This window comes from Pipra filicauda, unplaced genomic scaffold (genome assembly GCF_003945595.2).
Source record: "Pipra filicauda isolate LSUMZ 115617 unplaced genomic scaffold, ASM394559v2 scaffold230_size2164044_pilon, whole genome shotgun sequence".
In the NCBI taxonomy this organism is placed as follows: domain Eukaryota; kingdom Metazoa; phylum Chordata; class Aves; order Passeriformes; family Pipridae; genus Pipra; species Pipra filicauda.
Window position 1 is genome coordinate 523,834 of NW_024104344.1, and position 27,581 is coordinate 551,414.

Consider the following 27,581-nt stretch of genomic DNA (forward strand, 5'->3'; position numbering starts at 1 on the left):
TTAAGCACCCTAAGCAGCAACATACTAATGGTTTTAACTACCAAAATGATAAAACTGTTGAAAGGACAAATATCACACATGAAACCATGGAACAAACCTATCACAAACTCCTCTTGAAAGAATTACTAATAAAGTAAAACTAGAGAAAGAATATATATATTCATATATATATTCCACTTATTAACAGAATGGTAAGAGTACTAGTATTTCACTGCATATACAGACTGAAGATTTTTCTCTGTTCTCAAACTTCTGAGGCACAAAAAGGAACTCAGAAGAAGAGGTTTGACTGCAAAACCAGACATACTTATTTAACTTTAGACAACTTGCAAAATAAAGTTAATGAATAAAGATGCTTTCTGAGGGACATCTAAACATAACAGAGGCAGTCACATTTCTCCAACAATCTCCTATTTGTCATGGCTTTCCAAAATCTGGAAGAGGTCGCTCTCCTCAAATCCAGTTCCCATCATCAGTCTAGTCCAGATGCTTTTTTCTAAATTCACAGAACTTCATGATGAAAACAAAAATGTAACCGCGCCTAGACACATTTCCAGCTTCCCATGTGGTGGGTTTCTGAGGTGAGTGGAAGAATCTTTCACAGAGCCATTTAGAAACGGACACAAGTCACTGTGTATCAGCTAAGGCACTGCTTAATTACACAGCCCTAGCAGTGTCACACAATTCTAAGTCCCTCCTTTGCTGAAGGAGGACTGAGAAGGAGATATTTTGTTTTCATAAATGCTAGTAGGTGTGCAACTTCTTGATGTAGCTGGAGAACTACAAGAATATATGAGGTTATTGTAGATAACGGCACTCTCATATTATGGTGATTACTTTTTAACAAAGTACAGTGTTCAAGGAGATAAAAACTTGAGATAGAGAGATAAAAAAATCTATCTCAAGCTACTTCCTTCTTCTGACTTGTATCAACCAAAACTCATCACAGCCACCATCAATTTTACAGCAAATCAAACAAACATACAAACTGAAAAGATGTTTTGAATCACAAAAAGGTGAAAGAGGTGCAAAAAGACTCAGACTCCTGCTTGGATAATAAAAATGGAAGTGTTTTTATAAAGCACTTCTAGTAATGTGGCAAAGGCTCCCCAAGTTGGGGTTAACTTTAAACACACTCATGTTCATTTGTGTTTCAAAGGTTTGCAGATCAGATGAAATCAGCTTCGGCTCTGTTATCATCTTTCAGAGAACTCTAATATTCAGATTCATCTCCATGTCCATATCCCAACTGTAGTTTGACTAAAAGGAAATTTCTTTGTTAAAACTCATAAAGAAGATCTGGCTTTTACAGTTTTCTTCCAAGTATAAAGCATATGTATGTGGGTACCACTACAGCAGAAAAAGGAGAAGGAACTTTGAGTGATTCACTAAACGGTTGAGTTTGGAAGGGACATCTGTGGAGGTCCCCTTGCCCAACTGCCTGCAGAGCCTCCTACAGTTAGTTGTCCAGGACTGTGTCGAATTTATAAAATGTGACTAAATAATAACAGCTATATGAAAAACATGAATGGAAAAATGAGGACCCTTAGATGTTTCTTTTAAAGCACCCTTTATTTTTTGAAGCGTGGCACCTGCAACTTACCTTTTCTTTCTCTCTCACACACCCATACACACATATACTGAAAGGGACATGCAGGTACAAAAAGATCCACAACACTTATTTTCACTAGATCACAGCAATTACCTTATTTCAATATAACAAAGCAGTTCTACATATGTTAAGGTTCAGATGCCCATACATATGCCCAAAATGTACTTTTCAGCTCACAAATCATGTGAAGACAAGACCTTTTATGCAATGAGTAGTTCTCTGTACATCAGGTGTAGTCTGGGATTACAGCAAACATCTGTGATATTGTAGTTTAGGTGAATTAAATTTTCTCAAGTACTGCAGACAATACTGAGAGGTTTGCTGATGAACCTCCCGTGACTCACAGAATTTGTGTTTCAGTTCCTCAGCAGTACCACAATTATAGCCATTCTTAATTTCGGACTAGTTTGACACGAGACCAAAAGGGATAGAAACATGTTTTCTATACAGCAGACTCAGAACACGGCTATGACAAGTATTCAGGGCTTAGAAACTCATGTTCACAACTGACAGGTCCAGTCGGACTTCTGAACTAACCCATCTACATGTGTAAAGTCTCCCTAAGCCTACTTTCCTGGAAGTCTGGATGTGCAGCTCAAAGACAAGCCTGGACTGGGTTTTTATCTCCCAAGTGAGGTTAAAGAGCTTCAGAAATAAGAGCATCCTTTGAAATCACCTGAAATGTGACCACAAGCCTAGAAATACCAAACAGCAATTTAATAAGAAAACTAAAATCAAATATGTGCCTGTATATTCCTAGGAGGCTGTAGCTACCAAGCTATAGTTAAGTTTGCAGCAGTGGTGACCAGGACAGGGGAACAGCTAGTAGAGTCCCTGTTTCTCTACATTTGACCCTTAGTGCACTATTCTGAACCTAAACACATTTGACCAAACCACTGCACAGTGAGATGTGCCTTTATTGTGGCATTATTTAATGCATATTTCAGTTTTGTTTTGTCAGAATGAAACATATTTGAGATGCAGTATTTAAGAATTATTCAGCATCTGGGACTTGTATAGTTTTTAGCCAAATAATTGCCATGGTCATTCAAAGAGCTGAACCCACAGAAGCATGAGATCATAATCAACAGTGATTTGACTTGCATTATAGATCAATTTTGGGCTGTTGTTTCAGTTGTTTGGGAGCAGTACGGCATAAAGAGGGAGAGAGAGGAAATGGAAAAAAAACCAAAACAACCCTTTTTTTTCGTGAAGTAACCACAACAGAGTTCTTCCACTTTCTTCTGAAGTCAAGAGTAACTGCAGGCAAAATCAGTAAATACACTGATGCCCTAAAGAGGGACAGCACTTCACAGAAGCAGTAAAATAAACTGCTGCAGAACATGATCCTTTGTATCCCAGAAAGCTCAAGTGAAATGCACTGTAGTAGCTGTGTAATGTCTGATGGGAATAGGTCCTATAGATTTAGCCAAAAGCAAACGTACTTGAAATTTGACCCTTTTAACTCAGTAGAGTACAATTTTTGAAGAGATGACTTTACTGAGAGTACTAAAAATCACACTGAACCCTTACTTTTGGTGTTATTTTACTTGCTTTTAGTGTTTCATGGTAGGCTCTCACAGCACTTAACAAGGAACATTTCCTTAATCATCTAAAGAGTCCCATAAAAGAGATGAGAAGTATCATGGAGCAACTGTGTGAATGGGATGAAAGATATTACCACAGTGATCATGAAAACATCAGAAAAAAAAGCTGGGTTTTTTTTTGGTTGTTGCCCTCTCACCCCTCAAGTTCCTGCATGGACACATTTCCTTTCACAAAAGTAAAATGTCTCAGAATATCTGAAAGAATTATTTTAGATATCCACTATGGATTTAGTTGTATAGTTCTTGACTATGAATAATAAAAACAATAACAACAACAACACTTTTGTCAATGCTACAGAGAAAATTAAGAATCTTGATAGTCAGTCACACATTTAAACCAGGAAAATAAGATATCAGAGCCTGGAAGGGACTGGATTTCAGTCTTGCTGCCAGAGATCTCTCTGTACTTCCACTGAGTTGTAAACCTGATCTGCCTATATGTGTAAGGCCAAACCAAAAATCTTTGCAAGCTGAAAGTCCTACTACTTCTCTCTATTACTGAATCATATTTGTTCTAATCCACAACACAATCCATAGGAGGCCCAGTGCTGCCCTGGTTCTGCATAACCAACTATAGCTCCTGCTCTGAAATTGCACCTTGAATTGCAGCTTTCCTTCAAGCTCCTAGACAGCATCCCACAAGTGGGTATTGACAGAACCTTTCATTTCCACCTGTTTAGGATGGCAGGGTGAAGGCTAAAAGGTATAGAGGCATAGAGATGAAAAAATTTAACCAATAACAAAGTAGAGACAATAGGCTGCACATAGATTCACAAATTAATACTTCACATTTGCAGCCCAAAAGCAAGCTCATGTTCTGGGCCCCCTAGAAAAACAAACATGTAAAGCAACTACTTTTAAAAACAGAGACAGCCAGCAGTTGCAGCTTAACTATTTTATAACACGTCTTCCCCAGCCACAGGAGTGAGATGAGGATGTGTTTGCTGGCCTTCTCAAAATCCCTGCTCTGGCAGTATTCCTCAGCAGGCGGCTGGGTAATTTCTCCCCAGCACCTTGGACTAATGCAGACAAAAACATAAACTGCATGATAACTAATGTCATCACTCCGATTAAGCTAGTGTGTTAAAAAAATACACGGGGTTAAAAAGCACAAATTCAGATTACCAAAAATACCCCAAAATTCAAGATGTACTTCTTTAGATATGCAGAGAGATTGATTAGCTGTATGAGAGAAGACTGAGGGGAGACCTCATCACAGTCTACCATTTCCTCGTGAGGGAAAGCAGAGGGGCAGACACTGATCTCTTCTCTGTGGTGACCAGTAACAGGACCTGAAGGAATGGCCTGAAGGGGACGTTTAGGTTGGATATGACAAAAAGGTGCTATACCTAGAGGGTGGTTGGTCACTGGAACAGGCTCCCCAGGGCAGCGGTCACAGCACCAAGCCTGACGAGTTCAAGAAGTATTGAGATGACACTTTCAGACACATGATGTGATTCTTGGGGATGGTCCTGTGCAGGGCTAAGGGTTGGACTCGATGATTCTCGTGGGTCCCTTCCAACTCAGAATATTCTGTGATTCTGTGAAATATCCATAAAAATGCCCAAGGGAAGGACAGCACAGCTCAGCTTGTATCAATGACCTGTGCTAGGTATTAGATGGAATAAGTGTTTTAAGGCATGCAGTCGTGCTCAACATTGTATTCTCCCAGGAGCATTTTGCTCCAGTCCTGTCCTCAGGCTGTTTATTCATATCCATCTATGACTGCTAGGTGGTGCTGTGGGATTTTCTAAGGCAGAAAAACCAGTTTGATGTTTTTCATTCCCATCACTGATATTTTTTTCCTTCTGCATGAGAAGAGCTGCAGTGTTTTTTGTATCATGGCTGTACAGGATGTGTCCTGTTAGGTCTCCTTTCTTGTTCTTCACTTGCTGTAGGCATGCGGTGGCCACCACTAAGGATGCTGCTTCTCCAGAGCAGTCAGAGAAAATAAGTATATCAGTGTTCATCTGCATGCATCCATACCCACGCAGGAAAGCAGGAACCTCAGATGAAGGCAGAAGAGATTAATATCTACTCTAAAATCCTCCAAATTTTCATTTTCCTTTGGTTCTAAAGATACAGAACTTTTAAACAAACTATTTTTATTGACAAAAAAGGACTTAAAATTAAATGAGACACACAAATTAAAAGCATGGTTTCAAAGGAAAGAGTAAGACTAAAACTCTCTGAAGGTCCAGTGAATTAAATATCTCCATTTTTAACTCTCAGATTGAAACTCAATTCTATGAGGAAAGGTAAACTACTGCAAAAACTTTAGAAGGCAACCCTCTAAAAAGGGAGGTAATGGGGATACTTTTTTAGGCTTCATTTTTGTTCTGGAACTAACCAATAACTCAAGTGGTGGGATGCTATCAGTGCTTTAACATCCATAGTATCATAAACGGTGCAGACTGGGATTGAGCTATTCAGACCTGTAGGTAAAGTAAGTCTGGTGATGTCCATCTGTTCCACATAACTTCACGGCTGTTTAGCCAAAGATGACGAATAATCCTAACCCACCCTTCTGAGCAAAAGGGAAGAAAAACAAAACAACCCCCAAGATGAGTAATTGCAGTAATACTACATCGGGTGATGACATCAGGAAAATCTTGTGCTCTGTTTTCAGATCCTGTCCCATGGTCCAACGCCTTGGGACACTCAAAGGTTCAGAGGAACCCTTGCTGTTCCTATGCAAAAGCCACCCTAGTAAATGGCAAGGCTATTGTCTTTAACACAGACTTCAATTTCTATGTAGTGAGTTGACACTTTCTGTTTGATGCTCTGCTATGCATGATCTTACACTGCCAGAAACCGAACTTGGGCATTCACATTGCATCCTTGCATCAGAAGGGGATGACAAGGAAACAAGAAGGGAAGATTCTGCAGGCCAGTGACAAGAACAGAAGTACGTCACGATTCTAAGGAAGTTTGCCACAAATCCTACTATCGGATCCAGATTAGTACAGAGGTCCATCTGAGCAAATCACCAGACAGTGCAGATCTGGAAGCAAACCTACATTCAGGTTGTCTATCACATCTTTACCCCTACAGCCATGAAGAATTCTTACTACAGAGAGTTTACAGTTCCCCTGAGCATGGAAGAGTGGCCCAACAGACACCAAACATGGGAAGAATGTGTAGATGGAGAAGCTAGATTGTAGTGAGAAATACAAAAAGAAAAAATTACCTGATCACAAAGCACTGCAAATCACAGAGAGTGGTAGTGACACAGAGGAGCAAAAAATAAGAAGTGGAATTGTATCCTCTCTATTTAAAGGAAAATGCAACGAACTGAAACACAATTCCCACGGAATTAACGGTTTTGAGGTAATTCCATATATTAATACCTCTGGGGGTCTCTTTTCCCCCTTCACTCTTTCCATTTACGTTCTGCAAAAAAGCCTGTCATATGCAAGGCTTCACTGGGGAAGTGGAAGCATTCAAACTGCAAGTTAGTGAAGGGTTACATTTCCCTCCAAAATCATGACAATAAGATGCTTAGACAATCACACAATGACATTTAAAGTGCAGTGTAGAAAAAATGGCTTCTGAGGGGTTGTTTTATTACTAAGCTAAAGAAGGTAGCAGTTATACTCTGCTGGAAAAGACAAAGCATACATTTGCTACAGTTCTGTGTCTTCTAATAAGAAGAGGAAATTCAAAAATAAAAGGGACCAATCTACAGAAATTCCATGCTGGCTGAGGTATTAACAGTATTTTTTATATTGAACACCACATTCTTGTTTTTTATTGATGTGGCCTTCAAAAAGGAAAATAGTGGAGAGATAGAGGGGGGCAAACCAGGAAGCATCTGAACTCCATGTTCAATTGCTGTGATCAAAGAGGATCAGAATATGGAAAGAGAGTACACAGCATGCCCAGATGCGACTCATTTCAGTGTATCATGGGAACCAGCTAGAGAACCTGCTGGTATGCTGGAAATTATTCTGAAAAGACTTTGTATGGTATAAACCACTACTAGAGGACTGTGGATTAAAAAAAAAGAAAAAAAAAAGAAAGAAAGAAGAAAAAAAGCCTATCAGACAACCTTCCTTTTGATCTTATGAAAAGTAGTTAAGATCCACATATCTTACCAGACCTCTTCCTTACTAGGGACTAGTCCTGTAACTGAGGAGACCAACATAAAATCTGTGAGGTAGCCTCGATAGTTCTGGGCAATAACCTGGTGTGGGACCTGAGCTGGCTGCAACTCAGAGGTTCTTGGGGTGCAGTACATGCTGAATATAAAGCCATCATGTATGTTTTGGTAGTTTACAGTTTTGATACAGCATAGTTTTTCCTGTTATCTGAGTATCTTCAGCTAGTAGCTGTTGCTTTAAAGAACAACTATATCTAAGTAAAAGAATGAGTGATGCCAGAAGAACAGATATGGTAACAATTAGTATTAAGTTCAACTTTCACCTACGTATCTGTCTTCAACACATATAATCTGTCCTTCCACTCCCTTATGTTCTTCCCCCAGGGCTCTAAAATCAAAATACCAATTTTCCAGATGAGGGACCATGGCAAAAAGGGATTTGAAAACTGATTCAAGAATGTGCCTGGGAGCTGGATTCAGCCTGGGTCTCCCAATGTACAGACTCCCTCCCTAGCTGGGCCATTCTTCCAGGCTAAGCTACAAGCAAAACACTGGTATATTAACTGCTGTGTTGGCTGAACTGTCTCGGATCTGGTTTACATGATGCTGCAAAAAATGTTGGATACCACCTTCTTCCCTGCAGGCAGAATTCCACTACTGCAATATATGTATGGGAACGAGAACAGACACTAATTTAAGAAGAAAATTAAGATGAATTTAAGAGGAAAGACAAAGGCAGTGAAGTATATACTAATTTAGTTTCTGCCTCAAGAATTTCCAGAAAGAGGACATTCAGAAAAATAATTCAGAGAGAAGATAAGCAGCACAGCTCTGCAGAAAAAGATGGAACCTACATGCCTCATAACAGCAGCCACAGAGTACACAGTCGATTCAGTTCATACTTTTAGGGAAGTATGAGATCCTTTCACAGACAAACATTTAAACAGACTTTTTGTGGAATTTCTACTGTTGTTTCCTTGCAAACTGTACTTGCGTTTCTTCAAAATCATGTAAAAAGGATCTACACTAACTGTATGGTTCTCAAAAATCTTTAATAGCAATTCAAGAATCATCCAAATAGAGGTCAGAGGAAGAAGCAACTCGGTAACAAAGTTACAAAGTTCACTATTAACAGTGAGAAAAATTAAGTGATTAACAAAAGCATCCTACCCACGTCCTATGAATTAATTAAACTGTTTGTCACAGAATAAATATTGTAGTGTATAGTGATAAATGCTTGTCAGAAAACACTAGTAGCTAATATCAAATATTAACACCTAGGTTGTGAAGCACAGCCCTTTGCTGTGATACTGAACTACAGTAGTGAGAGAGACCAAGACTATTCTAAAAACTAGCACTGACTTTTAGGTTGGTTTTCAGTTTTTCAGCTCATTTAATTCTAGTATAACACTAGCCTTTTTCTTTTTTCAAGCCTTTCCTTTGCAACAAGAAATTTGTACATCTGCATAGATGCATGGTATTTTTTGGTAATATTTGGACATATTTCAGTTATTGCTAACCTGACACTTTCTCATACAGATTTAAACAGATGAAACTGAGTGAAAAGTTGGGTCTGAACACTTGCCACGTTGTTGGCAGTTAATCATTACATTTTCTCATTCTCCACTTGAAACGAGTTGAAATCAGATCTCTAATGTGATGTGGGGGAACTGTGTTTTCTAGTATCTCCTTAATCTACAACAGTTCATTTTGAACACAGAAAAATGTGTACTTATCCCTCCAAAATACTCAGAAGTGAATGCAATAGATGGAGCTACAGGAATATTTACTGTTGCAGGACTCTGATACGATCCAATTATTAAAATTATTAGACAGATGCCTCTGCCTGAAATAAGGTGTAAATGAGACCACGTGCTGAAGTCAATAGTATAGATTCTATTTAACAGTAAATGAGGGGTTCAAGGAAGGAGAAAGAGATAAGTGAAAGAGGTGGGAGTAGGGGGAGAGAAGGAGAGTAGCAGATTAAGTAGAAAAAAGATATCACCCTTCCACAGATTCTGAAAACATCCCATTGGTCCCCTTCTTCTGGTCTTCTTGGTGGTTTCAGACTGTATCTGTTGAGTGGTGGGGGGAAAGAGTCTACAAAACTCCTGTTTCATGGGGTTTATATTGTGCAGAAGCTGGGTGGAAACGCATCTGTAGCTCCCCTGGATGATGGAATACTGGATCATGGGACACTTCATGAGTCTTTGACATCTTCTAAGATGTTGCAGCTGCCTCTTACATCAGATAGTTGAATCAGTCATGGCCCATTATGGTCCATCATCCGAGATGAATAGTTCAGGCCAGATGTGAACATCTTCAATGCTCCCTGGAGGGGTTTTAACAGCAGAGCAATCATGTAAGGGAGGACTTTGCCTCTTATCAGCCTTTTTCCTTATCTGGAAGTCCAGTTTGTAGCTTCAGGTATATATGCCCTTCTGCACCTGAGAGGCCACTCTGTGCATCACTAGCAAAGCAGCCATCCAAGTGTTTGAGCCATTAGCACCAGTTTCTTACAGCATCCAGGAGGTTACTGCAGGTGGTTGAACGTGAGCAGTTCAATCTCTTACATTTGGGACACAGTCTTCTCCTCTGACCTGGGATAGCTGGACAATACTACCACCTTATCTTATCTCAATGTCCTTTTGCAGTCCAAACTAGTAGATATATTCAGGAAGTGGTGGGCTTTGGTAGACGAACAGCTGTTTCTTTGCAGTTTGCTACAGTGGACAAAAGTCTTTTTTGGTGCTCCTAACAATGTCTAATCCATTAACCATTTCAGTATCTCACAGACTCGACTACTGCAAACTCTCATGTTTGATGGAAGGACTTTGAAACCTACCTACAAAGATGATTGGTAAGGAGCAGCAGCATTCATAGCAGTCTGTCTGCTGAGTCGGAAAGACCAAAGCAGACGCTTAACACAGTCTGCACTGGCTAGTGTATCCTATTCCAAGTTTATTGCAACATCCTGATCCTTATCTTCAAAGCATTAGTTAAACACAGTTCAAAATAAACTGTTCATGCAACAGTGCTGATATAGTTTCTCAGTGAAAGAGGAGGAAAGTGCTCTGGCAACCTGGGTGAGCATCGCCTCAAGTCCTGGAGAGGCAGGAAATAGGAAAGTTCCTATAAATCTAGGATTTTGTTTCTCCCTCACACAATCATTTTCATAACAATAGTTCACTGGCAAATGCACAGTAGGTTAAATTTAAGAGCCAGCTGCTAAGCTGACATGAATGTTCAGAGTTTCACTGAACTCAAAGCAGCTAAACCTGTTCACCACAGCTCAAGATCTCACGCACAGGGCAGCCCATGGGTGAGAATGCAATGATTTTAGGGCTTGAGGGGAGATATTAGTTTTGCTCTGAACCATTCCTGAAAGCCTGTAGGACTGCCACCTAACTGATATTTTTACCTGGGCTAGACCTAAAACGAGAACAAAACTATAGGCTGATCAGAGTTGTGGATGGAGGTAAGAGAAGTGATGCAATCTACATAGCATAACTTGTGTTTTGGTTGTATGTGGAGTCTCATTTGTCAGAGGCTGCAGGAGAGTTTGTTAACCATTAAGGCAGCAGATTGAGAAGAAGAGAACATGCAAAATTAACCACAGTAGGTCCCCAAACTGTGTGATTTTTCCTGGATTCTTAATACTTTTAGCTGGCCAGCTTTTCTAGATCACCTTCTAAACATGTTAAGAATAAAGTGCAGGACACTTCTACAGCACAGCCTCTTGCTCAGGCATATTCCTATTTATATTCATTTGTATCATCCAGGCAATGTTAGCTCAGAATAAACCATCCATACCCACAATTATTTTTCAAAATATATGGCCAGAGAAATGAATGAGATGCAAATACTTGTATTTCCAAGACTCTCAACAATAGGGTATACCATCCAGGTTGGTAGTGGTTTCATTCAATGTGCTTTGGGCTTTTGTACTACTAATGTCACTATTTTAGTACTATTTGTATCTGCTAAGCCCCTTTGATTTGTAACTTTCTCCATGGCTACAAACCAGTTTTTGATATTTATTTGGAGACCACTTGAAAATCCATTTGTATAAGACTGGGTGAGAAATTTCCCAAGGAAAAGAACAGAATCAAGTTACATAGTATTCTCGGCTTCACTTATAACTTCAGTTAAGCATGGGCATAAACGGCTTGTGAAATGGAGACTAATCTAATCAAGCTTTTCAACTGAGTATTTACCTCTACATACCTTAAATTATTCATTTATAAACAACAACAACAAAACCAGAGTTTTTTGTGAACAAGACTATTATTTCTCTCAAAATTCTCATTAAATGACTTAGTAATCATGCATATGTTTTAATCCTCCACTGGCACCATGGAGGAAAAGCAGCCCCTAATGGACTTGTTCAAAGTCAGGTTGATGGGGCTCTAAGCAATCTGGTCTGATGGAAGGTACTCCTGCCTGTGGCAGGGGGGTCTAGAACTAGATGATCTTTAAGAACCCTCCCAGTGCAAACCATTCCATAGTTCTGTGATTGTATGACTTTCCTTTTGAAATCAACATATTCACCCACTATAACTATGTCCTGTTTGAATGTGGTTTTTTTTCTTTTGCTTTGAAATAGGAGGGTTTTTTGCTTCTTTTTGATTGAATAACATTTTTAAAAATTTGAAAAGTCATTCTTTTAATACCAAGGGAAGCAAAAGATTCGCACAGGGAACAACTTGCTAGTTTAAGTTTGTAGTTAACATTGCAATCTAGGACCCAGACAGAAGTAAAGTAGAAAAAAAATTAAAACAAGATGTGAGATAGGAATCTTTAATCAAGCTCGTTGTATCAGCCTGGGCCCAGCATTCCACCCTGTCTTCTGAGGTTACCCAGCGCCACTTTGAAAATGGATTATTTTCCACCGAAAACAATGCCAAAAAGGGGCTTTAGCTCCCTTGGGGGAAATTAGAACAGCCTGGATCATCAAATGGGAAAAAATAACCATTATCAGTAGCAGTCAGAAACAGGGGGAAAGAAAAGGTGAAACTAGACTCAGGTTTGAGGCCATTGAATGCCTTAGATGTGCCTTTGAAGACCGAGGTGGATCGGCAAAAGCCTATGGGTTTGTGATGCAAAGGAACGTTTGCTTCTCTAAAGGAAGATTTAAACATCTGGGTTTTTTTCCAAGATATTTGGTTCAGAAATGTACTTTTTGTAAACAGTCAGTAGCTAGTCCTGGAGAGGTTAAGGTACTGTATTGTCCACTTTCTATTACTAGGTCAGAGGGATTACCAACATATGAAGGTTAACATATATATTACCTCATAAATAATAAAAGATGAAAAATACATTTTAAGGACTTAATATGGCTTAATACATATACATCTTTAACTTGATGTCCCTTGTTTTGGGTAAGGGAAATTTTGAAACAGCTATTTAGCTGCAGGTGATCCACCTGAGAGCTCCAGTGCCAGCTGCCAGCACAGACAAATGCCTCATGTTCATTTACAACCAGTCTAAATATATTTGCAATACAACACAAAACCTTAATTCCAGCTTCAGAAGTAGTAATGTGTAGCTGACAGAAACACTGAGAAAGTGGTGAAATACCATTTCCCAGACACTGAGGTTGAAAGACCCTACATATGCTACAGCACATGGTCAGTTAAGGTATCATCCTTGACAGGCTAGTTTACCTGCTCTAAAAAAGAGATAAAAATTAAGGAGCAATTCTGAAAGCACTTTTAACTAACATTCACTGACTCCTGGTTTTGTCTTCTAAAAAAGAAACTCTCTTGCATGAATGTCCCATGAAAGCAACAAATGCTAAAAGAAAACTTGGTTGACACAGATATTTCCTATTTACATGACTTCTAGCTTATATAAGATGGTTACAGCCTTGGCCCTACCATAGCCCTCTTTTGCATGCCTACAGCAGTACACTACTGACCTCAGTTATCTGGAAGCCAACAGCATGTAACCATACATCCAAAATTAAGTACATACTTGAACACTTTGTTGAACAGGGAAAGACCAATGAATTGCTACCTATATAATTAATGATAAAATAGTAGTAATGTACATTTAAATTGGGATTATACTATCAATGTTTTATGCCAGATATGTATCAACCACTGATGATCAGAAAGCAGTCTACAGCCAGCCTGTGAAAGCCCACTGGCACACATTGGTATGGTCACGTATACTTGGATGCATCTTGCAAAGGACCAGCAGTGGCCCTAAGAGTCTGGGATGTGCCAATAATGCTCTTCTCTTCTAATAGTATCGTAGAAGAATGGTACTGCTGCCATCAAACTTCCAATCTAGCACCTACATAATACCAATCTGCAAAAAATGGTTCTTTTTGTGCCCTATACAAAAGTATTGCTAGGTGCATAAAGCGATCTTAGAGCTGGGTACCAAAATGATAGCTGTTTCAGTTCTGAGCATGCCAGACCCTAAGGTCCTCTGCTGAACCTGTGTGCTGCAGTGGACCAGCACGTAAAATAACACACTACTCAAAGTGAGCAAGGGTGACAGAGTCAGCAGCCCTATGCAAATAGAGTAGAGCAAGCAACAGGGAAGGGTCAAAACCATTACAGAATTTGATTAAAAAAAAGTAAAAAATATCTGTGGAACAGATTCAATAACCTCCACTGCTAAGCATATTAAACCTGGTCAGAGCTTTTGAGAAGGCAAGAAACCATGTGTTGCAGCTGTGGTAGATGAATAACTATATTCCTTCTGAATCCTATTAGGGGGATTTGTCCCAAGACTTAATTGGCAATTTCACTATTCCTTTTTTGTTCAGCAATGTTAATGTGTTTTTCATCGTCTTTGCTGTGGAGAAGGCACCAGCATAGCAGGGCTGCAAATTAGACTGTAGGTGCATTGCAAATTCCAGGGGTTCATTTTTCACAGAAAGTCAAAACCACCTTTAAGTGCATAAAGCAGCTGTCCCACCACACTCTGACAGTAAGCCTACCATACCTTTGGTTAACTTCTGGCACACAGACAGGGACTTAGATCTCTTCCCAAGACAGTCGAAGAATAATGAAAAAGCAACTTTGATGCTACCTGAAACCAAACTATTCAAAGCACATTGCCTGCATTCCTCAGCTGCAGGCACTGAGCCAGGACATGGAGATAATCATTCGGGCTACTGATGGGGGAGGGAGAAAGGAGCTTAAGGACCCAAGAGCTGAAGTATTCGGGGCAAGAAAATCTAGACAGAATTTAATATGCAAGGTAGCAATACAGTCATGTTTCTCTTCCATCCCACTCCCATTATGTGCATTAGAGAACTAAAATAATCATAAGTATTTTTTCTTTTTTTTTGCTTTTTTATCTGTTCCACAGAAAATGAGGATCTATACTAAGCAAACCATTTCTCTCTCATCTTGCACTGCTTTTCCAACTGTGGCAAATATTCCCTGTTTCAAGAGGACAAACAGCCCAGTATAATGCCCAGACAACAGCGGAACATTTTACATGGGGGAAAAGTTTCTCCTCATTGTCTCCCAGTCATGAACTCCCAGTCAAGCCTGGGATTTGATAACCATAATTATCTTACTTTTACTTATCTACCAATATAGATATGTCAACCCAAGATAAATCAGTTCTTTCAAGACTGTAGCATCCTTTGACTTAATAATCTGCTGCAGCAGTGAAGCTTGCACATTGCAGAAAAAAATTTGCCATGGTTAAAAAAGACCCCCGGAACATCAAGCTCTTTCTCCTTGAGTTATGAAAGCTATCAGGGGAAAAGGGGAAAACAGCAGCATCTCTATGTCACTACAGTATCCATCAGCAACTTTCTGTGACTCAGACACTTGAGGAAACATTCCCGGAAATCTCTTAGTAACTATAACTATGGATTTAACTCCACCAATTACAGCAACTTTTGAGTTTTTACCATACTGTGTTTCAGCTATTGTGTCATACAGATCTAGCTATGTACAGGTCTACATGTCAAGAGCAGCAGCAGTCCCTGGCAGGCCTTAATAAAATTCCTAAAGCTGGAGAGCCAACAGACTGGAGAACAGTGTATTTGTGATTTACCTACCCTACAGTCCCTCAGGGTGGCACATCTGTGTTGTGCGTCCTTTTCAAATTTTAGCAAAGATGGCCTTAAAGTGCACTTAAAAGTGCACTAAATAAATCACTATTCCATTGGAGAAGACCAACCCAAGCAGCATATATTCTGCCTTTCAGCTTCTGTCTCATATATAGGGACCAACAAAGAATACCCTGTAGGTAAGTACCAGACTTTGCCTTCTAGGGCTCTTCAGGCACAAGAAAACTTGACATTAGGAGTAATTTCTTTACCAAGAGGGTGGTCAAACACTTGAACAGGCTTACTAGAAAGGTGGGCCATGTCCCAAACCTGTCAGTGTCTAAGAGGCATTTGGACAATGCCCTTCATAAAGTGGTCAGGCATTAGAACTAGATATTGTTGTAGGTAACTTCTAACTGGACTAGCATATTCTAGTCCAAGAAGGAAGTCACTCTGAATTGTCCTACCCCAGTGCTCAGCAAAGTTGAGCAGTGTAGAATGGTGAGTAGAAAATGAATTGAATTTATAGTATAGAAGGGAAAAAAAACACCCCAAAAAGTGCTTCCAAAGAATGTCTTGGGAACTACAACTACAAGACTAAAAAATCTTCTCCACAGTAAAGTGCAATGGCAGCACAGAGAGTAATGAGGGCATCTTTGGTATCTTTGTTCTTAAGAGCAGAGTATGTGCCAATAAACGAATATAAAAACAGTAGAAGAGACGTAACAGCTCAGTGTGACCTGGTTTCCAGGAAGAATGTTATGTAATATTTTAGAACCTAACACGCAGTCCATTTATACCCCAAAAGCATACATAATACAAATAAAATGCATTTAAAGAACACCAGAACCATATAAAATGAGAATTTTGGAGAGTGCCTTACCTTTGACCCAATAAGTGTGTACAGCCATTGGATAGTTTCATTATGATTTATTACTCCATTCATGCCATCGACATAGAGCATTATCTGGCCTAAAGCTGTTGTAAAGAAAAGAGAGAAATATAGTCAGAACTTGTGAGCACTTTTTTTTAATTCTAAGCATTGCTGGCAATATTTTATAAGCAGGGTTTTCCAGAGATGTGGGGAGCTCAACTAATGAAAGATATATTGGGCAAGATTGTGCTGGACAAAATCTTGGGAAACTGCACAACTTTACTAACTTAATCTGGACAATATAAGTGTGAATGTCATCCACCTGTTCCATTCTAGAAGATGCCATATTTTATGGTCCCCAAATCTGCAAACAGTACTCTACACACTGCTTAGTGTCACAATGGTTCCATCAGCTACAATGCTTTATATATTGTGAGCCAAGACTTTTACCATTTGTTTCAGCACCGTATAATGTTTTCAATTAGTATATTTCAATTGACTGTTTCTGCAAATTCCAATAATGTGAAATTAAAGCTGGGCAATTAACACCAATAAAAACATCAAATATTCACCATTGCACAGTGCACTCTTGAAAATGAGTTTTACATTTTAGCGAGAAAATACAAAAAACAAAGCGTGTTTATAACAAAGAAGTATCTTTATTAATTTATTCTAAAGCATTTACAGCAGAATTTCACAACATGCTACTAAAATATTTCGTAACAGTAATTCCATAGTTTGCAATCCTGATAATACGAGACTTTCGAGAGACAACAGCTATTAAATCTTTTCTGACTGATAAGGACAGACATTTTTTGTAAGGATTATAAAAAGTGAATTAGTAAAATTCATCTATGATCTTCAAAAGTTTCCACTGTTAGATCTGCTTTAAAGCAGGGGATCAAAAGCACAGTGGGATGAAAAATAAATCACTGATGTAGCACCTTTCAGCACAGCCTATTGGCATAACAACTCAATTACCTAATGCACAACCTTAGGAGCCCCTAGTATGCTGCTTAATGGGAAAAAAAAAGGAAAAAAACCCAACCCACAGGGTTAGGAAAGTTATGATGCTATTAACCTCCCAAACACATTCTGAATGTTTGCTAACTTTTGCACAGGTTGTGCACAGTGCAGAATTGTTTACCCTGAGGGCAGATTTTCAAAGACACTTAAGTACCCGTACAGCTAAGCAGCTAACATTCATTTTCACACCGTCTCTTCCTTTTTTCTTTGCTCTATTTGGTCGATTTACAGTTAAAAATCTGAGGTACTAGTTTTAGGTACTTATATTCTCTATCTAATCTATCACACGAGAAGCAAAGTCACACTACGTGATCAAGGAGGATTGAGAAAAAGCCAGCAAGGGGGGGCTACGGCACAGAGGTAACACATCCCTTAAGCAGGCTGCATTGCAACTGGGGTATGCCCCTCACTCTCTGCTCCTCCTCTCCAGGAAGGAATCATTCACAACACTCTGAAGACGCGTCTCTCAGGTGAATAAAACCAGGTAGGAGCAACACAGGCCCAAGTGTTATGGTAAAATAAAAGCTGTAAGTCAGTCAGTAAAATGAGATACAAATTACGCTGCCTGAATAAATGGCTGCTTTGAAGCATTTCATTGCAGGTAGAGGAAATGCTGCTATTCCAGCGGTAATCAGAGAAAGTTCTTAATTCTTGTTTTTACTTCCTTTCAATGCTAAAAAGATTTGGCACTGGATCAGGATGAGATCCAGTCATGATAAGGTCACCAAAACCATTTTTTTTCTTCCCTTGCAAATTATTTGGTGGGGGGTGAAGGGATTTAATTTGAATCTGAAACAAATGTGAAACAAATTTTACTCTTGGCGCATGCTTTCCAAACTAATGTAGAAATCAAAGACAGCAAGAAGTCTGCTTTTAAAGGGAAAAAATGCACACATTACAAAATAACTCCACTGCTTATACTTAAAGACCAATTAGACTGGATGCCTAAGTGAGATCTGGCACGCAGTAGCCTTCAGCCTCTTAGATGAGACTCTTCATAATAGCAATAGGTTAAGGCAAATTAGTAGACTTTAGAAACAACCAAAAAAATGTGTTAGGATTTCTGAAAATATTCATCTGCTACCACTAATCTTGCTCACCTTGCTCCCTTCAACCCCTCCCATCACTTTATTTTTATTTTATTTGTTTAGTTTTGTTATTGATGCTACCCTAGGTATATGGTGGTAGCTATATCTTTTCAGAAATATAATGGGTTTTTAGGATACTGATGAAAAATCAGTAACACAAGAAAAACAACACTACAGCTTCTACTTGAACAAGTGGCCAATAAGTTTCACAGGGCAAAGAATTACAAAGGATGCCATGAAATGATCAAGATGAAAACAGGTTTGCTATGGAGTCATGCTGTCCACAAACAAGTCATATCACCAGTAATTATCTGCCACACATGAAGCTATCAGCTGCTGCCAAGACCTTGGTGTGGACCTTCATACTGCTATTTCCTGTCTTCAGGGGTCAGAAAAATTAAAGACAAGATAGGCAGGGCTGAGGAGAAATCTCTTTTCATTATGAGGTAGAGTAAGAGGGAGAATCTGCATGTACTTTGTACAAAGCTGATGCCCCATAAATTCTTAGGAAAAGAATTCCACAAGAAGACCTAAAGGATGTTGGTTTTCATACCACATAAACTGCCTGTGCTGAGAAAGAAAAGGTTAATACCTTTACTGTAACCACATAACACAGAGGCAAAATGGAAGACACCACCAAAAACACCAGTGTAGGAGCAGGATGGTGGGCTGGAGGTCCTCGGGCCCTCCCAGGGCTCGGGTCTGGCTAAGTAGGGCACGACAGTTCAGCACTAAATGGAGACTGACTGACCACAAAGGACTCTGCACCGTTTTACATTCTTTGCAGCTTTTCTGCTCAACTGACAGCTCACCTCCCTGCCCATGATCGCAGTCTGCCGAAATGGCTGCAGCAAAAGTGCACACTCCACATGCCCAGCATGCTCACCCACTGTCAACATGCAGGGCCTCGTCAAGGAAGGGCAGGCTAATTTGCAAGGCAGTTTGGAAGGCCAATCTAGTCCAAAATAATTTAAATTCGCATTTGTATGTGCCTTTAATCAAACTTTTTTTTTTCCTTTCCCCAAAAAATGAGGAGGCTATTTAATCCATTTAATCCCATCCCTCAGCTAACTGGAATTCTTTTTGGAAGTATATCAACAACCTACTTGCACTAGGAAAGTTTGCTATTGTGCAATAAGGGTCTGGGAGAGTGGGGTTTAAATATGGAGCAGACTTAATTTGGAATTTCTTTATTCCCACTACGCTTGTCAAATCCTTAATCTTATGTGAAAGTAGTGTGTGACTTTACCCATAGCTATTTTCAAGTGGAAAATTGTTGGATTTCTTAGGAAAGGCTTAGACTAGACCAGGATAGACCAGCCAGAAAGTTCAAAGATTTTTGTGAAATATGAGGTTTAAGAAAGCCCCTAAAAACATGCCAGTATTGGCACCAATACTCTCCTGGGATATTTCCTATATAAAGTTAACAGGACCAAAGGTGAAAAGTTCTAGCACAAAACATCATCAAAATGAAATCACCTCTTAAAGTCTGTTTTTCCCACCCAGAGTGGTGAAAGTTTCAAAGCTGTTCCTTGCCCACACACTTGCTTCTCCAGTATGCTCTGCTTGCTTTGCATTTTAACAAAAGAATAGCTCAGAGAAAACAACATCAGTGAATGAGAAAAAACCTATTTTCTTACAGTTTCCTGTGAGTCAAACCCCCATGCATCACGTCAAGAATTATGGCAGGGATGCATCCTGTGATTGCATTTGTTTCCATCAGAATAAGCAAAGGTAGAGGGTGAAGCAGGTCAAAGGCAGACCTTGTTACTACAAGTTTCAGCTCCCAAGGAAGCTTCTGGCCCAAGTTCATCAGGCACTTCTTAACCAGCAGCTGTAGTGCATGTAATGTGCTGCATACAACAACAGGTGGGTGTGCACAACAAACAGAACTGTGATGAAACTAATGGGGAAGAATCAGCTGCTAAAACTCATCTTTTCAATGCTAGCTAAAATCTTATCATCATCAATGAGAAGTTAAGGGTCTGTGTGATTGCATTCACTTCATTCAAAAACAGATTACTAGTTTGTGTTCGCTATCCTGGGCACCAAGAAGGCATACTGCATCAAAATAAACATCACAATCAAGAGAAAAAATTCCATATATGTCTAGTGAGGGATTCCAGGAAGGAGTGAATACAGTTGCCTAATATACTATTACAAAGCACTAGGTGGTAATTCCGAAGAAAACAACCATACCTCAAAGTTCTTTCTTTGTGTTTCCTCATTAGAGAGAGGTAAGATCTTAGCTATCAAGTGGGACTGGCCTGAGCACAAAATCTTCAACTCAGCTCAGCCCCAACATGCTGGATGTTAGAAACTTCTACTTGTGCTTGTAGCACATTCCCACTGTGCTTGCATGCATACCTCAGGGTGGAGCTCATAATATTCAAGGATATTGGAGAGTGTTTTCCCTGATGATAAATCATTATTAAATACAACTTCTGTACCATCCAGCTAATTGAAAATTAACAAAATCACAGCAGAGCTCCTTGCTTCTGAGAGGTGACATCAGATAAAACAAATTATCTGGACTCTCCCCTACTTCTGAAACTGATCTGGCAAAGCAATACTGCGACAAACCTTATAACTCACATTCATCCACAGGGCTAGAACAAGATCAAATTTGTACATTTGGGGGTTGGTTTTATTTTTTCCTCTCTTACTGTTTGTATGGGTTGGTTTTAGCTTCAGTGTAAAATCTGCTGTTTATACAGCCATTCCCATTTCTTTAATCCTATTGAAGATATCTGTAATGTCATCCAGGAAGATAAAAACAATCTTGTTCCTGGCCACAAATGCATGAATATTTTGTTTCTTATCAAAGTTTCTTTAAATACCAACTCTTTTCTTAATCTTGTCTTTTTACCCTCTGCTTATTTGTTCTTTCTATTATCATGGTTGAAAAATGCTAAGAAACTAATTTTCAGAACTCCCATATTAACCACTTGTATTAAATAAGAACTGAACTTTCTCACAAAAAACCCCACATTGTAGAACTAATGTTATGAATCAAAGCTGCAAAGCAGTTCTGTACAGATGTAAATGTATTATGTTGCTAATGTACACCAGAAGTTCTTATGCTAGCCAATACTATTTAAAGTCTACCTTTTAGTCTTAAGCAGTTTGGAAACTTCTGTAAGCTAGTTTCAGACTTAAAATGCTATGTAAAGTTCAAGTCTTTTGCAGAGACAGTGCGTTTCCAGATCAAACTTAATCCTCATTAGTCCCTCAATCTGCTTTAACAGAAAATCTATAAAGACACAATAAAAATAATCTGGTTTTCTAATGCCGAAAAATGAGTTAAAAAAGTGACAACCATAATTTTACCCTGGATAGCAGACTAGGGGAGGCTGCCATCCAGAGATCAACACTGGGCAAGGCCAAACAAACCAGGAAGGCTGGATATGCCACTCTCCTGTGCAATCAGTACACCCTTCTGCAGCACGCTTTGGCCCTGCAATGTAACTCCATGCTCAACACTGGGTTCTTAAATGGCACAGCCTTGCAACAATTTCCACCATCCACAAAAGCCTAAAGGAAATACCAGAGAAGATTTATAACTCTGATAGTTCTGGCACAATGGGAAGACCTTTAGATGTGTTATTATTATTATTCTGTTGCACTTAATCGTCCGTCTTTAATGATAACTTTAGTTTTGCTGAGACCCAGAGGCCGCTAGCAAAAGAAATGCTTTCACTGCTGATTACTACAGGAAAATGAAGGGAAACAGGCTGCCAGCTCCAGACTTGGAGCAGAGTTTCCATCAAGTAAGAGTCTGGGAAATCATGTCAAAGTTTTGAAGCCTCGATAACATTTACAGTTATTTGTGCTGCAGGTACTGATCTCAGAAGTCATCCACAAAGAACACAAACATTTTTGGTCCTCAGAAACTGGACGTTGATAACACCCTGGCAACAAAGCAGGCGTAGGAAACACAGAGTATTTATTGGCCTAATTTCAAAGCAGGTTGTGACTGTGGTTTTGGGGCGGAGGGGGAGTAGCAGGTCTCCTCCCTAGCTCTGTTTCAGGGAAAGGTACCGGTATGGTCAGTGCCTTCACACCTCCCTAATTTGAGGTTCCCTAACTAGAAGGGCTGCAGTTACCACTTCAATCTCACACACACACATCTCCTTCCCTAATGCCTGCTTCCAAATGGATCTCAGTGTCCCCAGGGTTCAAGCGAAGAGAAATGCAGCCTGCCCCATGGTATGACAAATACATAGCAAATCCAGGACTGCAGAAACCTTTTACAGAGGAATTTTCTCATCTCCATGTTTCCTCTGCCACCCTTTTACTCTGGTGTTTCTGCCTTTAAAAAACAGCACACAGCAAAATCAAAGGGGATACAGCACCTTTAATCAGTTCACGTTTCACCAAAAAATGGTCCTTTCTACCTACCATGCAACAACTGTGGCAGTGCCCCATCAAAGCCAAGGAAGCATATCAGAATTGCTCCTCTTCCAGTATTTATTTCTTAAAATTTACTCAAGTGCAAAGAGAGAATAGACTCTCACTTAACTATGTCAGCAGTTAAACTGATGAAAGGCTTTTTTATATGAACTGAAATCTGACTTACATATATGCACTTTAAGTATTATAAAGATTTGCATTAGTCATAATTGTTTTAATCATTATTTTATGTTGCAGCACTCACACTTTAAATGCACTATATTCTAGCATGCTTTACGAGATTAATAACATAGCAATGTACAGTAAGCTGGGTAAAGCTTATACAGCAATAGGTAGAAACATTTCCTCATGAAAAAGAAATATGTAATTAAAATACATTATTAATAAATGAGCAAGTCTATCCCAGTATTAAACTGCTATTTTGTAAGCTGACTAGAAGCATGGAATAATGAAAAAAAAGGAAAGAAAGAAAAAATATAAAAGAAAGAATTAATGAAGGAAGGTGGAAGAAGGGAAAAAAGACAAAAGAAAACAAAAGGTTAACTAGATGGCTTTGAAAGATGCCCACACTGCTTCATGAAGCAAAACTCCTTTGTAAAAAGAGAATGTGTACTATCCCTTAATTAAGACAACATTATAATGCATGCATATATAGAGCTGAATTAAAGCAGCTGCTTCTTAATGGAGTTTTAAAGGATTTTCTGATGAGACTTCCCCCCTGGGCCTCAGAACTTAAATTCTGAGGGAGGAGGACATGATGGCAAGATTGCCAAATTTTCTTGTACTGAGTACTGATGTTGCAGCAAATGAGACGTGCTTTGGGTTTAGGGCAGAAATTAAGATCTGTTTTAGGATTAGGCATCTCTTCTCATCTATTTCAGAAAAGACTCATCTTTGAATTTTAAACTTTTCATAATGGATTTATCATGCTTAGGCATCCAAGTGCTTTACAACAACAGTAAAATTGAATCGGGCTGGATGAGGCGGGCTGGCACCTCTGGAGACTGCCTAGTCCAATCCCTTGCTCAAACCAGGAAAATCCAGAGCAGGTTGTTTATGACTGTCCAGTTGGGTGTTGAATTTAGCTCCAGAGGTGGAAACTGCACAACTTCTCTGAGCGATAATGTGCCAGTGCTCAGACACCCTCACAGGTTTTTTTACTTGGTTTTTAAGTTTAAATCAAATTCCTGTGTTTCAGCTAGTGTCCATGTCAGGCCTCTTGTCCTTTTATTATGTACAACTGAAGTCTGGCTCTGTCTTTACTGTCTCCAATCATATATGTAGTCCCTTTCATAATATTCAAATTGAATTAAATTGAATATAAACCAAAGATTATTCCATAGTCAAGAAACAAAAACTACATACTAAGCTAGAAGTCAGGAAAAAAAAAGTAATTTCAATTTAAGATTAAAGTAGGGAAATTCAGAGAGACTCCCAAGTTAAGAAGTGATACTTTAGCCCTCCTTTTTGGGAGTTGACTAATTTAGTCTGGCAATGTGCTAGATGTGATGGATTTCAAGGCCTTTCCTTCTCCATTAATCATCATGAACATAAGCTTTCTGTCTGTGTAAACAATACTAATCCTGACTTTGAAGGTACAAAGAGGGAAACACAAACTAACCTTTGCAGAATGTAAAAGATAATTTCTGCAGCTCCCCTTCTTGAACTCCTCAGACACCTATTTACCCTGCACAAAGAAAGGTCCTGCAGGTGCAAGCTGTCTTTTATCAATCATTATCAGTTACATACAGCACATCAGTTTGGAATTCCAGCACCTGCTTTACATGCCAAAAAGCTAAGATTTGAGAATGAACTCAGCATTTGGACTAGGAAACACCACAGAGTCAGAAGTGTTCGGAAGAAAATTCAATCAAGACACAGTAAAAAAACCAGCTTATTTTGATTGTCAGATTCTGTGGTTTTTTGCACCTGGGGCAGAGAAACCCCGAGGGAGTACATGGAACAATTTTTTTTTCTATTATATATCAGTATATACATCTTTGTTGATTGTAGTCAGGCACTTTTGACCATGAGTATGGAAAAAGTCCACTGTCTTGGGGTTCCTGCCTTCTCTGGAAAGTAAAGAAGTGTGACACAACTGGGCTGTTTAACAAATGGACTAACATTAGAGTAAAAAAGGATATATGGTAGGGTAAAAGTGTTCATATCCTGTCCTGAACATTTTTAGTCATCAACAATATTTCTTCTCAGTACAACAGTAAACCTTCCAGAATGAAACTTGTTGGTTTTGAAATGAACAAATGATAGATTCTTACTGTCAGCTTTTTTCCCCCTTTCTGTTGAGAAAAAAAAAAACAAACCACACACTTCCTAATATTTACATTCTTCCTAAATAAAAAGGAAGATTCTCAGGCAAGCAAAAAGAGGAAACACAACAATTCCCAGCATTAGTGTATTCCTCTTATTAGAGGAATATATTAATATATTCCTATACTAATATGTAATAGTCATATATACATATAATTCCTCTTATTAGAGGAATATTATTGTATTCCACTTATTAGAGGAATGCTAGAGGAATATATTCTTACATATTATTCCTCTTATTAGAGGAATAGAAGGAAAAAAAAGACATACTCCTGTGCCAGTTGAAACTTCAAACATTGCTCCGCTCCACAGACATCAGCACAGTCTTTGTAAAGCCCAGCATTGATCAGCGATTTCTTGTAGTAACATGTTGTAGCTAGCATAGAATCAGAGAATGGCTTGGGCTGGAAGGGACCTTAAAGATCATCTAGTTCCATGTCCTAGTGCCATGGACAGGGATACCTTCCACCAGATCATGAGCGCTAGTGTTTCCCAAGATAGCAGTTTCATGTTTTCTAAGCTCAACTTCTCTCCAAGGTGCAGTCCTGGGCAGGTAAACATGGTCTCAGTCTGGCATCCTGGAATAACAGCACTGCAACTGGTATGGTAACTAAATACACTGAAATTAGTGTTTGGCCAAGAGGCTTACAAAGAGTCATAATGACTTCCATGGGCATATAAAGTTATTCTGCTGGTCAAAAGCCAAAAGCCAGTCTACAAAATTCATATATTGTGGCATTTGCCCAATAAGCCTGCACCTCTAAAATGATTAACACTATATTCCTGAAGAACAAAAAAAAAAAAAAAGATGAATGAAAATCACTAAAAACAGTAATTCTACCACTGGTATTTCACATCACTTCTCACAGAGGGTTTTGCAGGAAACAAAGTGTGCTGCCAAAAGTGACCCTTAGGAAGCCATCCAATTTTCAGTTAAATTCAAATATTGTTTATTCTAGTCATTAACTTAAGGTGTGCTTGGGGAATACCATGGAAGAGATACACTGAGAACAAAAATACAAGTTAACTTCTCCAGCTATACTCTTTCTATATAAAGCTGTTCTCTTAATTCTTACATAGTTCCTTCACATGACGATGTATTCCAAACACTGTTCCCTCTTCCTCCAAAATGAGAGACCATGTGTGAAAAAATTACACAATAGAGGAAAGACTATTTAAGGAAGCACTACAAAACACTTTAAGCAGATATCACTTTTAGTATTTCTCAATACTTGTTGCTTAGGTTACAACAGCTACATGATTTTAGATGAGTCCAAAACTTCCTATAAAGGGATGCATTGGCATTCTTCTTCCTAACAGACGGGAATGTAAAAAGTGAACAGACAGCACAGATGTATTAAGATCATTCTGGGACATTTGAGTAGTGTTTGAAATGTTAGCAGCAAAAAATGATAAAGAAGTCCTGCATTTTAAAATTATACTTTTCGATATAAACTTAAGCTTTCTTCAATGCTTTTATCATCTTAAACCAACTGATTTAAAGAGCTCTGTAAAGGAGCACAGAAAGTCACATTTTCCTTAACTGTATTCCAAACCGGTGTGGCGCGGCCCCAGCCCGGAACTCGGGCGCGTGGCGCAGCTCAGCCCCGGGTGCTCAGTCCCAGCCCTGGGAGTGAAAAGAAGAGAGAGAGGGGGAGCTTTGCCGGCACGGACTGTGCCCTCATGGGAGATGAGAGGGGGAGCCCCAGAGCACACAGAGGAGAAGGATAACTCTAAACCTGGGCAGATGGAGCTCGATTAGCCCTGTAAGGCCATCCATCTAAGAGAAGGTCACTCTAATTAAACCTGCGTCCTGAGGACCTCGCTGCCACCGTCCAAGCTCGCTCGGCCCTGGCAGATGAACCTTAGGATTAAAGGGTGGGTTCAGTTCCGCACACACTGCGTCTCACCTAAAAAATCCATTGCGCAGGCTCGAAGGCCTTACTCACATTTGCAAAGCCCTGCAGCAACATCTACAAATACAGTTACACAAAGGTCAAAAGACAAAGGGATATACACCTGCCTCCAAAGGTGTATCCAAATTTACTCTAGCATGCTGGAACATCAGAACCATGCTCGATTTGGCAGATAGCGGACGTCCTGAGCGTCATTCTGCCCTGATTGCCCATGAACTGTCACATCTCAATATCGACATTGCTGCTCTCAGTGAAGTTCATCTCCACAAGGTAGGCAGCCTCAGAGAACATGGTGCCGGTTACACATTCCTTTGGTCAGGTAAACCCAGAACCAAAAGGCATCTCTCAGGAGTCGGCTTCATGATTAAAAACTCCATTGTTCCTAAACTCGAAAATCTGCCAACAGGTCATTCTGACCGCATTATCTCCCTACGCCTTCCACTACACAACAAGCAACACGTTGTCCTCTTTAGTATATATGCCCCAACTCTCCAAGCTGACCCTGCTGAAAAAGATAAATTTTACACTGACCTGCGCCACCTTACCCAAAAGGTTCCTGCAGATGATAAGATCATTGTCCTTGGTGATT

At 39.4% G+C, this 27,581-nt stretch overlaps 1 protein-coding gene across 6 annotated transcripts in view; it reads right to left on the reverse strand.

Annotated features, from left to right (window-relative positions):
• The window catches only part of FHOD3 (formin homology 2 domain containing 3), a 386,338-nt gene that overhangs the window by 143,378 nt on the left and 215,379 nt on the right, over positions 1 to 27,581 (reverse strand). For all 6 annotated transcript variants that reach the window (XM_027711038.2, XM_027711032.2, XM_039381552.1 and 3 more), the window contains exon 6: positions 16,231 to 16,325. In XM_027711038.2, coding sequence (XP_027566839.2) covers positions 16,231 to 16,325 — 95 coding nt within the window. The remainder of the gene's footprint in view (positions 1 to 16,230; positions 16,326 to 27,581) is intronic.